Genomic DNA, 15,000 nt, shown 5'->3' with positions numbered 1-15,000 from the left:
GAGAGAGAGAGAGAGAGAGAGAGAGCTACGGCACGGCAGCTTCGACCGTGGAGGAATCATCTCTACCTAACTCTCGGCCACGGGTGAAGTCACCACGCCAAGGACGCCCCCGCCAACATGCTACCAAACCTACCACTTGCTCTCTTGGCGCCATCACGTGCTATGTAAGCTCATTCCCCTACTCAACCTAGCAAAACTTTACGTTGATTTCAATGTTCTCAACAGTATTTGCTAGTGATTGCTCTCAGCACCCAAGAGAAAACACACTCACATTTACAGAGAGAGAGAGAGTCAAATGAATCGATTGCAGAAACTGATTGCAATATCGACCGGCCGCTGAGATAGACGATGAGTAACCGCTAATCTAGGGTTAGACGAATTACTTATAGCGTGGCCTAGTAATCTTAGTAAACTGCGCTTGGCACCAGTTGTAACTCGCGAGAGAACACAGACGATTCTCTGCCGCAGAAGTTTATTGGGGAAGCCCGACCGTAATACTTAATACTTGCTACAGACGGCGAGGCTGGAGGTCAAGGCTGTGTGCTCTGTTCTCTCTGTTATCCTCTGATTCTGTTCGTGTTTATCTCGATTACCCTTGATTATACTCGAGGTTTGTCTGGTGACACAGGTAACGCAGGATAACTTTCTCCGCCCTAGGGCATCAAGAGCCAGGAGCAGACCGGAAGCAGAAGGTGAAACGGAAACAGGATATCTCAGGTCATGAAGGAATAATAGACGTTAAGACTTGTAACAATCAGTTGCTTAGAGGAGAGAGAGAGAGAGAGAGAGAGAGAGAGAGAGAGAGAGAGAGAGAGAGAGAGAGAGAGAGAGAGAGAGAGAGAGAGAGAGAGAGAGAGAGAGAGAGAGAGAGAGAGAGAGAGAGAGAGAGAGAGAGAGAGAGAGAGAGAGAAAGAAAGAGTGAGAGTGAGTGAGTGAGTAGTTAGAAAGAGAGAGAGAGTGAGTAGTTAGAGAGAGAGTGTGTGTGCTACTGAGTGAGTAGTTAGAAAGAGAGAGAGAGTGAGTGAGTAGTTAGAGAGAGAGAGAGTGTGTGTGTTTGTGTGTGTGTGTAGTTAGAAAGAGAGAGAGATAAACAAAGAAAGAGTGAGTGGTTAGAGAGAGGGCAGAAGAGACACCAGAGACATCCAAGATGGCAAACTGCTACGTGAGCACTACGTGTGAAATCAAGGCAAGTGGGGGAGTGTTGTTCCCCATGTTTATGTGTAATTATCTATATAAATAGCATTCTTAGATGCATTTGTTGTAGACAACAAGTGTATTTTCTTTTTGTAAATTCCAAGTGTTTGTAATTGCCTCGATTCAATTTGTGTATTTTTTCAGATGAAATGTGTATTGTTTGATTCTCAAAATATATCTGTATATCAATACATGTTTTATTTAATTTTTTCTCGTTAATAATATGTATATGTGCATTAGTGACTTGATAATCACTTTACAAAGTCACTTCACAATTTGACATAACGGTGACCTCACTAACGGAAAACGTTGCATGCCTACGATAAACGGACCTGAACGTGTGAAATGAACAAAATCCATACGATTTTTGTGTTATTTCGTTTGTTACAAATTGTATTCACACTTATCGCGTTCATTTATATTTTCCCGCGCTCTGTAGAAAGTCAAATATTCACGATATTTGTTTATCTACATATTTCTATTGTAAGTTATCATAATTTTTATACCGTTTCATGCTATTATTTATATCATAATTGTTTTTAAGTTCTAATATTTCATACTACGTTTATAACATAAATTGCGATGTTATTGTTCTATCAATCCAGTGAATTTTGTACAACTGTAGATACTTATCTGTGATTGATTACATTTCGCCAGATACACGCGTCATGGACTCTCACCTTACACCTGTCGCATCCTACAAATATCTCTTTCCTCAGTCACCTACGTGTTTGATAATTGTGTTGATGACTACGCAAACTATTGAACAATGACGTTTTAAGATTTAGATGCATTTTCAGCCACTTCCATTCGTTATCAAAACAATTTTGGCTAATCAGTCGTGTACCTCTGTTAAAGCAAGTTAACCCTTAGAGGACAAGATTCGTTTTTCACTACGAAGCGACTTTCAATGGCCCCGTGTTTCATGACTCGGCATTTATCATTTACTCGCTCTCGGCCTAAACTTCGGTCACCTCCACGAGGATGAGATTCTGTTCTTTCATCACAACGACCACCAGACCGCTCACTTATTTAATTATTTATCCGGGCCTGCTATTCCGAATTTCGGCTTAGCCAGCTACGACTGTCTCTTGAGAAGATATCGGCTGTGCGCAACAAACTGACCTATTGCACGTCCCCAAAGAAGAATCAGCACCACAGCATGGTTAGAATCGGGTCCGCGCCGGTTTAGGCCAAGTAGCCACGTCTCTCTTGGAGAATACGTATCGCTCAGAGGAATGGCCATATCAAAGTCTCATTAGTGAGAAAATATGTCGTGTGTGAGTACTAAGAGTACTAACTGTAAGTCTAATTATTTTTATTCACAAATTTCTTATTCACGAATTTCGCGCATGGCCACTACACGCATTTTACGTGATTCATTTCTTCTTACACTGGATAATAATTTCCCTTTTCACCCCAGGCCTCTCATCACAAATCGAAATATGAGGCGCATTCTCTGGAATCCAGACTCGGTATAACCTCATCTACTCTTCATGTGTAGTATACCAACGCTTTTTATTTCGAAATACTATAGCCAAAGTTCCGTGCGATAAGCATCATCCTGATATCGGATTGCAGGATACGTACACTTGTCCTGCATCTATTCATTAACTTTCCTCCCCTTGCTTATTCCAGCAAGGGGAGGAAAGTTATGTTACGTGTTGAAATGGACCCATGTTTATATTGTACCATCCGTCTCTCTTCCTGGTATGTCTTCCAGATAGCTGAATTGCAGGGGTTGGGAACTGCAACTCTCAACTTACTTCTCTCATTCTGCACCTCCTACATATTTCCTGTCGTTATTGTCGTTTGAAGTACCACCACATAATCTAACGTGTCGCAGACGGAACAAACAAGTTATCCATAATTATTTGTTTTCTTTATATTTTGCTAATATTTTGATATGTCTATAAACATTCAATATGAACACCCTCTACCTCCCACCAAGCTCCTTTGGCACTGCCAATCATTCATGCACTTGCTATGCATAGGACACTGACTTAATTTCAGGTCTCCATGACACGATGAGGACTTTCCCACCAGAGCGACTTGGCACCTAAAGGGTCAGCCCTAGTCCACACTCCACCGTCGTACAAGATAAGCATATCCTCAAACATATCCTTTTGCCCTCGTCCTCGTCGAGGCCACGGCACCCAACGCTACGCCCCTAAGTCAACCACTTACTCTTTTAGCACCCCAGTTGCTATGTAAGTTCTTTCCCCCAATAAATCTGGTAAACCTTATGCTGGTTTTAATGTTCCACCAGTATTGGTGGCTGCTCTCAAACAGCCAAAAGAGAGTACACTGGCAGTGAAAGAGAGAGAGAGAGAGAGAGAGAGAGAGAGAGAGAGAGAGAGAGAGAGAGAGAGAGAGAGAGAGAGAGAGAGAGAGAGAGAGAGAGAGAGAGAGAAAAGAGAGAGAAAAGAAAAAAGAGAGAGAAAGAAAGAAAAAGAGAAAAGAGAAAAAAAGAGAGAGAGAAAAAAGAGAGAGAGAGAGAAAAAAGAGAGAGAGAGAGAAAAAAGAGAGAGAGAGAGAAAAAAGAGAGAGAGAGAAAAAAAAGAGAGAGAGAGAAAAAAAGAGAGAGAAAAAAAAAGAGAGAGAGAGAAAAAAAAGAGAGAGAAAGAGGAAGAAAGAGAGAGAAAGAGGAAGAAAGAGAGAAGAGAGAGAAAGAAAGAAAGAAAGAGAAGAGAGAGAGAGAAATAAATAAAGAAAGAGAGAGAAGAGAAGAGAGAAAGAAAGAAAGAGAAGAGAGAGAAAGAAAGAAAGAAAGAGAGAAGAGAAGAGAGAGAGAGAGAGAAGAGAGAGAGAGATAAGAGAGAGAGAGGAAAGAGAAAGAGAAAGATAAAGAGAAGAAAAAGAGAAGAGAAGAGGAGAGAAAAGAGAAGAGAGAAGAGGAGAAGGAGAAGAGAAAGAGAAAGAGAAAGAGAAAGAGAAAGAGAAAGAGAGAGAGAGAGAAAGAGAGAGAGATGGGGGGGGGGGGGAAGAGTGTGTGTGAGAAAGAGAGAGAGAGATACTGACTGAATCATAAACCTTGACTTCTGGGAAAATAAAACAAACAATATTAGCAATACTCTGTTAACAAATATTTATTGTATATAATATAATATTGTATAAAAGGCATGGAATGTCATATATTGTATTTTTATTGCTGCAATACAATCTATCAAAAAGCAGATACTTCCAAGCCTAGATTAGATCTCTTTATCAATATACAACTATACAGACAAATAAAAGATGTTGGAAATGGTCTGTACTGCTGTTGTGACCTATCACTAATATGCCAACATAAAAATCAGAATGTTCTTAAATTTACACAATACAGATAAAATAGTTTTATGGTTTTGTAAGACCCATCATCTTATCATAGGATTCAAATGATAGGTTATAATAACAAACAAATATGCCAAAATTCCAGAAAAAGAAGACAAAAACTATTGATGAAATACAATAAAATATATAATTTTATCAACAATGCTGAAGATATATCTTATTCCCACAAATCCAAATCTTAAAGAAAACATATATAATGAATGTTAAATATTAATTTTTCTTATCAAAATTTCTGTTTTCTTGTAATGGAGGAAACTATTATCAACACATTAAATATAAATAATCTAAAGTCCATAAGAATGATAAATGCACAGCTACATCCAGTGACTAGTGAGTAGAAACAATCTTGGAATCATCTCTGAAAGACTGTCTGAAAGATTAGTTTTATACAATAACCTTCCAAAACATCCTTACATAATCATAAAAAGTATAAATAAAAAATATTCAATCACAGAAAATATCCGAAGACATCAGATACTTACAGACATAAGATCAAAACCTGTTAACACAAGATATAGAAATGTGCTCCTTTTTATAATACCAGAGTCCTAACAACCCTATAGACAATCATCAGGGCTGCAAGAGACAGTAAAAAATCTTGCTCTTCTTCTGTCAATTGGGTGAGCAAAGGGATCATTACAGTTCCCTGAGCCGAAGATCTTCTCAGCCCGTTAAGTATTTTCTCCCGTAAAAGTGTGCCTTCTTCTCGAAAGCTGCAGACTTGATGGGACTGTTGGGTTGGTAGAAGGGATTCATGGAGTGCTGAAACAATTATTTAAACACTAATATTAATATTTTTTGGTTGAGAAAGAATGAAATGAAAATATATTAAGATTGACCAATAAAAAAGCTGGAGAGATTGACAGTGAGAAAATTTGAAAAGACAACATATAATTACAAGAATAAAGCTCATGTATAAGTTTACTTTAATGTTCTGCAATACTTTACCTTAATATATGTTTCATACATCTCCATGAAGAAATTCTTGATGCCATCATCATTCTTCACATCATGCAGACAGATAAGTCTTATTCTTCCCGCAGTTACGAAGGCTGACACATACCTGCAATATCAGTCATTAATCATCCTGTTTTCTGTTTTACTCAAATATCATGACACAATTTTTAAACAATTTTGCATAAATACTATATAGGTTAATAAAGAGAAGTTGAAGGGGATCAACATCAAGAAAAAAACAATACAATGACAGGTGTCATATATAAACGTATATTGGGAACAAAATAAAAATACACTTTATATCTACCATTCATTGAATTTATCCACAAGTTTCAGGTACATATTACTTGTAGTCCACATGCTCTCATCCACCAGATCAAGTGCTGCATGAGCAATAAACTGATTTAAATGTCTGTGATCTTCCTTCTGTAAGAAAAATATATAGTAGTTATTATGCAGAATATATATAAAAATATCAATAATCCTTAAGTATATAAATTTCAACTTTGTGTTCCAAAAAGAAAACAAATAAAATGACTATATCTACTGATGTTCATAAACTAAATGAACTTGCTTCTCTTGTTCCTATTTCAAGTGCTTAACCCATTGGTCGCAGTATTAAAAAAAGGTCTGTGCAGTAGGATGACTGTTTTATATGGCTGGCATGGTGCCATCCGCGTCTACGACCGACTCTGCCTTTGCAGCAAATCATGCCATCCACTGCTAATGGGTTAATAAACAACAAATACCAAAACAATAGTTGATATCATCTCGTCATTCAGCATATCTAACCTTTGGCTCCTTGTTGGCCGGGGCAAACTCCATCTCAAACATTGGGTTGTCATGGTGCCCAACAATGGCAAAATAGTAATTACCAGAGACGGCCATTATGGTTAACCTGGAAGTTTTTGAAAAGAAGCTCATTATTCTTGTGATCATATGAAGGCATAAATGCAGTTTCAGTGTTTAAGATACATTATACTTGTACATAATAAACAGTATATTTATATATAATAAACATCTTATAAACACAATATGAAAGAGAGAAAATAATAATACAAACACATTCAACTTTTGATCTTTTCAAAATCAACACTTCTAGTGGTACTTGAACCACCATAAAAAACAGACTGTCAAAATTATTCTAAGGTATTTGTCTTACTTTATGTTATTTAAGCTAATAGTAAGGTGGATAATAGACCAACTCTATTATCTATTAAATACATGTTGTCTTGAATACATAACATGTTAAATTTGTTATAATTTTTTATTACATCAAAGAAGCATAGAACAATAACTATGATTCATGGAAATCAAATCTTGTGTATCAGATTTAACATGCATTTTAAAATATTTACTGTATATATGTATCTAAATTTAAATGAAGAAAATGTCTCTTTCCTCATAACGATACATGGTTATGGCATACAGTTCTTCATTGCACTCCACCAGAAAATAATTAAATATGGCCAAGTTTTGGGATAATTACCCTTTCCCAAAGGGATAATGAGCCATTATCAAAAATATTAAGCTGCTTTGTTTCAATGTCTACCAATGTTCTTAGTCATCAATTTCTGATTTTAATCTGTAGTTATCATTAGAGTGATATATCAACGTAAAGGTATATGTTTTGTGTACTACTACAAATACAGATTTTCAATAAAATCATGGTAGAGCAAATGATTTTGTTTATTTCCCTACGGTCTTAACCCTCTCTGGACGGGTGGTACAGAACTGTACCACTCATTCAAAAGCCCAGTGGCCGGGCGGCACAGTATTGTGCCAGCCATTTAATTGATTTAGGCCTAATAATTCGAACGCCCCGGCATTGGGACATTCAAGGCTGGAATGCCCCCGTCGTAAGTGGGTTAATCTAGTCCCTTCCTCTCAGGAAAATGGCATTTCTGGATATCTGGACATCAATATGAATATAAATGATTGTTTATTTTTTGACAGGTTTGAAGCCTTGTGTGTGGAAATGTTGGCAATTTAAGTGTTACAGTAAAAACATGTAGCAGATGGAAATATGATCAAATATGTTTAACTTTCAATTAACTGAAATGCTATTCAACAAAATACAACTATTCTTTTTATGAAACTTATTTTTGAACATATTTCTCATTATTTGTGTGTGTGACATGTATTCAATTGAGAGTATCAAAAATATATCCAAAATAATTTGATTGTTCAGGGCATGTTGTGCAGTTATTTTACTTATCCCTCTTATATATCCTCTATAACTGTCATTGTTATAAAACTTTATAAGCATTTATATAATTCTAACTTAGTTTTACTCCTCTTTTATTTACTACTTATTAAAAGGATGGTCAATTGTGAGACAAATAGTGTTTAAGGTGCTTTGTCACATCTTTCTTACACAAAATGGGCTGTTTTAACTCTTAAGGGATGCACCACCTTATAATCTGGTGAAGATGTGCCACAACAGTGCACTCAACAATTACTTATATCTAGTCTAATTTAATATGCACAAAAAATGAGCTGTATTTTTGGGATCTACAGGTCAAAATCTACATCATAGGAGGAGGAGAAGGAAGAAGAGGAGGAGGAAGAAGAGGAGGAGAAGGAAGAAGAGGAGGAGGAGAAGGAAGAAGAGGAGGAGGAGAAGGAAGAAGAGGAGGAGGAGAAGGAAGAAGAGGAGGAGGAGAAGGAAGAAGAGGAGGAGGAGAAGGAAGAAGAGGAGGAGGAGAAGGAAGAAGAGGAGGAGGAGAAGGAAGAAGAGGAGGAGGAGAAGGAAGAAGAGGAGGAGGAGGAGGAGGAGGAGGAGGAGGAGGAGGAGGAGGGAGGAGGAGGAGGGAGGAGAAGGAGAAGGAGAAGGAAAAGGAGGAGGAGAAGGAAAGGAGAAGGAAAAGGAGAGGGAAAAGGAAGAGAAAGAAAAGAAAAAGATAAAGGAGGAGGAGGAGGAGGAGGAGGAGGAGGGGGAGGAGGAAAAGGAAAAGGAGAAGGAAAAGAAGGAGGAGGAGGGTAAGGAAAAGGAGAGGGAAAAGGAAGAGAAAGAGAAGGAAAAGAAAAAGGAAAAGGAAAAGGAGGAGGAGGATAAGGAAAAGGAGGATGAAAAGGAGAAGGAAAAGGAGGAGGAAAAGGAAAATGAGGAGGAGGAGAAGGAGAAGGAGAAGGAAAAGGGGGGGGGAGGAGGAGGAGGAGGAAAAGGAAAATGAGGAGGAGGAGAAGGAAAATGAGGAGGAGGAGAAGGAGAAGGAAAAGGGGGAGGAAGAGGAGAAGGAAAAGGAAAATGAGGAGGAGGAGAAGGAAAATGAGGAGGAGGAGAAGGAAAATGAGGAGGAGGTGGAGAAGGAAAATGAGAAGAAGGAAAAGGAAAAGAAGGAGGAGGAGAACAAGGAAAAGGAAAATTAGGAGAAGGAAAAGGAAAATGAGGAGGAGAAGGAGAAGGAGAAGGAAAAGGGGGGGGGAGGAGGAGGAGGAGGAAAAGGAAAATGAGGAGGAGGAGGAGAAGGAAAATGAGGAGGAGGAGAAGGAGAAGGAAAAGGGGGAGGAAGAGGAGAAGGAAAAGGAAAATGAGGAGGAGGAGAAGGAAAATGAGGAGGAGGAGAAGGAAAATGAGGAGGAGGTGGAGAAGGAAAATGAGAAGAAGGAAAAGGAAAAGAAGGAGGAGGAGAACAAGGAAAAGGAAAATTAGGAGAAGGAAAAGGAAAATGAGAAAGAAAATGATGAGGAGAAGGAGAAGGAAAATGATGAGGAGGTGGAGAAGAAAAATGAGAAGGAAAATGAGGAGGAGGAGGTGGAGAAGGAAAATGAGGAGGAGGAGAAGGAAAATGAGGAAGAGGAGGAGAAGGGAAATGAAGAGGAGGAGGAGGAGGAGAAGGGAAATGAAGAGGAGGAGGAGGAGGAGAAGGGAAATGAAGAGGAGGAGGAGGAGGAGAAGGGAAATGAAGAGGAGGAGGAGGAGGAGAAGGGAAAGGAAGAGGAGGAGGAGGAGGAGAAGGAAAAGGAAGAGGAGGAGGAGGAGGAGAAGGGAAAGGAAGAGGAGGAGGAGGAGGAGAAGGGAAATGAAGAGGAGGAGGAGGAGGAGAAGGGAAATGAAGAGGAGGAGGAGGAGGAGAAGGAAAATGAGGAGGAGAAAGAAAATGAGGAGGAGGAGGAGAAGGAAAATGAGGAGGAGGAGGAGGAGAAGGAAAATGAGGAGGAGGAGGAGGAGGAAAATGAGGAAGAGGAGGAGGAGAAGGAAAATGAGGAGGAGGAGGAGGAGGAGAAGGGAAATGAAGAGGAGGAGGAGGAGGAGAAGGGAAATGAAGAGGAGGAGGAGGAGGAGAAGGAAAATGAGGAGGAAAAGGAAAATGAGGAGGAGAAGGAAGAGGAGGAGGAGGAGAAAGAAGAGGGGGAGGAGGAGGAGAAAGAGATGGAAGAGGAGGAGAAGGAGGAGGGGAAGGAAGAGGAGAAAGAAGAGGAGGAAGAGGAGGAGAAGGAAGAGGAGAAAGAAGAGGAGGAGAAGGAAGAGGAGGAGAAGGAAGAGGAGAAAGAAGAGGAGGAGAAGGAAGAGGAGAAAGAAGAGGAGGAGAAGGAAGAGGAGGAGGAGGAGGAGAAAGAGATGGAAGAGGAGGAGGAGGAGGAGAAAGAGATGGAAGGAGGAGGAGAAGGAGGAGAAAGAGATGGAAGAGGAGGAGAAGGAAGAGGAGAAAGAAGAGGAGGAGGAAGAGGTGGAAAAGGAAGAGGAGGAGAAGGAAGAGGAGAAGGAAGAGGAGAAAAAATGCAGTGCAAAAAATATTAAAACATATTTTACATTTCTCTTACTTTTATATTTAATGCAATATTACCTACAGATCCTACTGACAGCTAAAAAAAATGAATAAGTTACAGCAATTTTTTTTTAAACCTTTGGCACATGAGGCCTATTTTCATAGAGACTTTTCAAATGACAAAAAAGTCTTATTTACATGTATCTGTAATTCTGTAGTTTAAAGTAAAAATCATTGAAATATATCTAGTGTAAATTCCAAATCATATATAATCTAGTCGCACAGCTCATTTGATTTAGAATCTATAAGCTTTGGCATTAATTTTAAATAAGCAGACCCAGGTTGAAAGAATTCTAATCCCTGCTATGACTAGTAGAATACAGATGTGAGCATGCTTTTCTGTAACTTCCTTTTTTAATACCAAAGAACTGGATGGACAAAGGAACACAATACTGTTTGAAGATATTTCACCTTTATTACTTAAAAGTTAATAGGCACAAAAAAATAATTGGGAAATAGGAAGTGGGGAAAATTAAAACAAAATGAATTTTCACTGCTTTATTAATAAAAACCTAACTCTGTTATTTTGATATTCTGCAGGAACGTGACTCTCCTGAGCTTTCAAGATGAGGCACTGTCAGTAAATTCTATGCTGCCAATCTCCAACAGGTTTGGAAAAACAGTTATTTCAAGGAGGATCAAAACTGGAAACATCTCCTGACATACAGGAGTTCACATCCACTATTATGAGGAAAAATACAACTCTAACTTAAGGGGAAGCACCCATATTTATATATCATATATATAAAAGGGAGAATAAAGAGAAATTGAACAGATACAGCATTGGGCACAGCACATTCATACATCTGAAGGCACTTTCACAGTCATTCATACAATGGACAAATCATTTGAATTCTGAGTATGTGGATTTGCTGGTGTCATTCATCAAGTGCCCTACTCCTTGGATCCCATTCAATACCATATAACATCATCTTACTTATCCAGAAAAGAATCAACTGGATCAACATGAATCACACTTAACACTTCCTTTGCATGCATAAATACAAACAGATGCACAAAAATTATAATATGAACTATAATTCAAGTAAAAATGTAAAATGATCTTGTTTATTTGGGAAAATCTCACGATACATCCGATCACTCCAAACTAGGAAAAATCTTGACTGTTCAGTAACACTCAAGTAAATCATGTTCGTACAAATAAATAATAAGCAGCATTTTTGTTAAAAAATATAGTTCTTTTCATTTACATATGCAAAAGGATTACAAGAGATCTATAATAAAATATGGTACATGGTGAATAATAACACAAATTATAAAGAGAAATGCAAGTTATAAAAGGCTTATCAAAGGTGTATCACTGCAATTCTAAAGACAGTGCACATTCTTACAGGACACTATCATACAAGGGACAGCAATCTGATCTTTGTGTGAATTCAAGTACAATGCCTATTATCAGCATATGGATGGATATGTGTTTGTAATATCTTAGAGAGATAGATAGATAGATAGCGAGAGAGAGAAAGAGAGAAAGAGAGAAAGAGAGAGAGAGAGAGAGAGAGAGAGAGAGAGAGAGAGAGAGAGAGAGAAAGAGGAGAGGAGAGAGAGGAGAGAAGAGAAGAGAAGAGAGAGAGAGGAGAGGAGAGAAGAGAAGAGAGAGAGAGGAGAGAAAAGAGAGAGAGGAGAGAAGAGAGAGAGATGAGAGAAGAGAGAGAGAGAGAGAGAGAGAGAGAGAGAGAGAGAGAGAGAGAGAGAGAGAGAGAGAGAGAGAGAGAGAAAGAGAGAGAGGAGAGAGGAAAGAGAGAGAGAGAGAGAGAGAGAGAGAGAGAGAGAGAGAGAGAGAGAGAGAGAGAGAGAGAGAGAGAGAGAGAGTGTGTGTGTGTGTGTGTGTGTGTGTGTGTGTGTGTGTGTGTGTGTGTGTGTGTGTGTGTGTGTGTGTGTGTGTGTGTGTGACAACAAGTGTTACAATTACACACTTTCACACTTGCACTCTTTATCTTAACATAAATACATAAATACCATCCTACAAACATAAAGAGCACACGCAAACACAAATGCAAACACACACACACACACACACACATTCAGTCACCCATAATCAGAGAAACATCTTTATCCTTTAGCCTCTATTTGCATCTGTGATAGTATGATGAAAAAACAAACAAACAAAAAACATGATGACAATCCCATAAAATCTAGGCTAACAGATAGGCCATGCACAAATCCAAACAAACAGTCGCAATTAGCAAATAATCATTCCCTCACTAAAGACTCACTGCAAGTATGATAATCATAAGTGCACCCCAGAAATTTTACAATCATCATGATGATTATATTCAATATTATCATTATTTTCTGCCCTAACAATCATAGAAAAAATGTATTAGCAGTAACAATTATATAAATATGAAAAATCAATCAATATAAAATCATTATCACTATCATAATAATCATGATACAATAATAACAATAGCATTAATGATAATGATAATGATAAATAATAATAATAATAATAATAATAATAATAATAAAATAAAAATAATAACAATAGCATTAGTAATAATGAGGATAATGATGATTATGATGGGATTCAAATTGCTACCTAACCATAAATTATCATAACAAGGAATGTTACATAATACCAAGATATTACATTAAAATCAGCTTTGACACCACAAGGGTTCACAAATGGCTACTACAGCATCTGTTAGAAATGGTAACCTTGCAACAGTAAAATAAAAGAATCATCACTACTCAGAAAGGAAAGATTTGAACATTACAACACATAACATGTATGCTTTTTTGTATATCGGTCTTATGTTATTTTTTGTTTTGCTTTTTGTTTCTGTTTTGTGGCGTAAATGAGTTTGATTACTAGTGCATGAGTGAATGTGTGTCTAGTGTGTGTGTTGGTATATGTGCCCTTGCATGTATGTCCATCTGCATGTGTGTTTGTGTATGTCTGCATGTAAACCTGTGTGAATACTTACATGTAAATAAGTCTGTACTTGATAAATTAACCTGAACTCTATTTGCAATATTTCTGTACTGGAAAACCTGGTAGACAATAGAACTCTCACAAAAAGGTAAGAGGGAGAGGGAAAAGTGGGGGATTCCACAGCACCAAATAATGACCAAAGGTAAAGACATTATGGTCGACTCCCACTGTTGAAACTCCCAAATGACACATCCATCAAGTGTACATGAGGTTTATACAACAAAATAACACAACGCTCCAAACTCCTAGGAACACTTAACGCCTTCAGAATAAATAAGTAAAAGTAACTAAATAATTTAATGACTTATTTGATATTGAAGCCTCTTAAGATATCACCCATCACCTTACATGAGCACTAATAGCCTCAATTATTTCTCACTCCCTTTAGGCCAGGCAATATCACCAAAACCATTAAAAAGAGAACAACCCCTGAAAATATATACAACTTTAGCAAATCACTTCAAGTTGGTGTTTGCCAAGTTGAATAGTCTCAAAATAATCTTTTAACTGCAACAGTTTATGAGTGTGTACCGGCAATGACTGTAAAGCACCTCTCATTTCTTGACAAGCTCTATATTCAATGCTCTTGTAATCAATTAAAATCTAATGAGCAAATCCTAGTTATCCAGAAAGAAAACTTGTCCTTTCCTTTTCCTTGCTCAATCTGTTTTGAGTGCATTGCTGAATTTTCTTCTCTTTAGACACTTACAGGGCAACTAACTAACCCATGAGGTAGTAGTTTAGTGCTAACTCTGCAGTTATATCTACTTCTTCTAATCACATTACTTTTCTATGACAATCCTATTCATAATTGACATCTGTACAAAAATTATACCTCACTTAACAACACGGCCATGCACAGCTAATGACATAAACAGGAAGCAGGCCTTTGAAATCATCCATGCCTCCTTCTAAGCACATTATTCGAATGCTGAGCTTTGATTATAAAAAGAGGTAACCAAACCTAAATTATAAGTCACAACACTGAAGGGCCTGATGTAAACACAACCATAATATAAAGGGGAACAACCGTACTCAGTACAACATAAACCATTACCCCCAAATAAATAGATAATACACTGTGGGAATTAAATACACAGGTAGCTTTGTTCTGTACAATATCAAAATATCTGCTTCAAGAAAAGATCACAAACTCACAACCTACAGGTAAGATCTGACCTATCAATTAGCCCTGTTAATCAATATCACCATTAGTAGCACCAGCCATGTTGAAGGAAGCATTTTCCCGTCCACTTTTCAACATTTTCAACTTCAGGAACCAATACTGGGACTGATACGTTTGTGCCTGAAGCTCCTTTTCAAGAAGTTTCATTCTGATTTCATGCTCTCGTCGCTCTAATTCTAAACGCTGTGTGGCTAGTTTTGTATTTAATAATCTATCTGTCAGTTCACTTGCATAATTTTCAACACTGTTAGTTGGAGATCCCAAGCCGCTGTTACCCTGCACAACACTGCTATGATTTAAATTCAGACTATGTCCAGAATTTACATTCTGAGAACTGTTTGAACTATGACCTCTGGCTTTTGAGCTTAACGAGCTAGATTTCTTCATACTACTTTTCCCACTGCCTGATGACTGATGCTTGCCAGGTACCATCTTCTTCAAGCTAGGCATAGGTTTCATAGAATGTTGGATTGGTGAGCTTCCAGGTGATCCCAGTTCTTTACTGTGATTTCCAAAGCTGAGCCCAGTGTGATTGTTAGAGCTAATAGGATTAGGTATATTGGTAATCGATAGGCAAGATGCTAAACCTTTTGGTAATA

At 38.0% G+C, this 15,000-nt stretch overlaps 2 protein-coding genes across 3 annotated transcripts in view; both read right to left on the bottom strand.

Moving 5' to 3' along the window:
- Positions 1-4,258: 4,258 nt before the first annotated feature.
- Trs20 (trafficking protein particle complex subunit 2) overlaps positions 4,259-15,000 on the bottom strand; it is a 16,058-nt gene continuing 5,316 nt past the window's right edge. Inside the window, exons 2-5 of the mRNA XM_043034606.2 lie at positions 6,277-6,382; positions 5,792-5,910; positions 5,476-5,590; positions 4,259-5,289 (exon numbers count right to left, since the gene is read on the bottom strand). Coding sequence (XP_042890540.1) covers positions 5,191-5,289; positions 5,476-5,590; positions 5,792-5,910; positions 6,277-6,372 — 429 coding nt within the window. The 5' untranslated portion in view covers positions 6,373-6,382 and the 3' untranslated portion in view covers positions 4,259-5,190. The remainder of the gene's footprint in view (positions 5,290-5,475; positions 5,591-5,791; positions 5,911-6,276; positions 6,383-15,000) is intronic.
- Positions 10,740-15,000, bottom strand: part of LOC122265344 (uncharacterized) — a 9,457-nt gene continuing 5,196 nt past the window's right edge. For both annotated transcript variants that reach the window (XM_043034604.2, XM_043034605.2), the window contains exon 2: positions 10,740-15,000. This exon is cut by the window's right edge. In XM_043034604.2, the coding sequence (XP_042890538.2) occupies positions 14,411-15,000 (590 nt within the window). In that variant the 3' untranslated portion in view covers positions 10,740-14,410.

This window comes from Penaeus japonicus, unplaced genomic scaffold (genome assembly GCF_977035675.1).
Source record: "Penaeus japonicus unplaced genomic scaffold, GWHDUDI00000001_assembly GWHDUDI00000007, whole genome shotgun sequence".
In the NCBI taxonomy this organism is placed as follows: Eukaryota; Metazoa; Arthropoda; class Malacostraca; order Decapoda; family Penaeidae; genus Penaeus; species Penaeus japonicus.
This window is presented reverse-complemented; position numbering and strand designations above follow the sequence as displayed.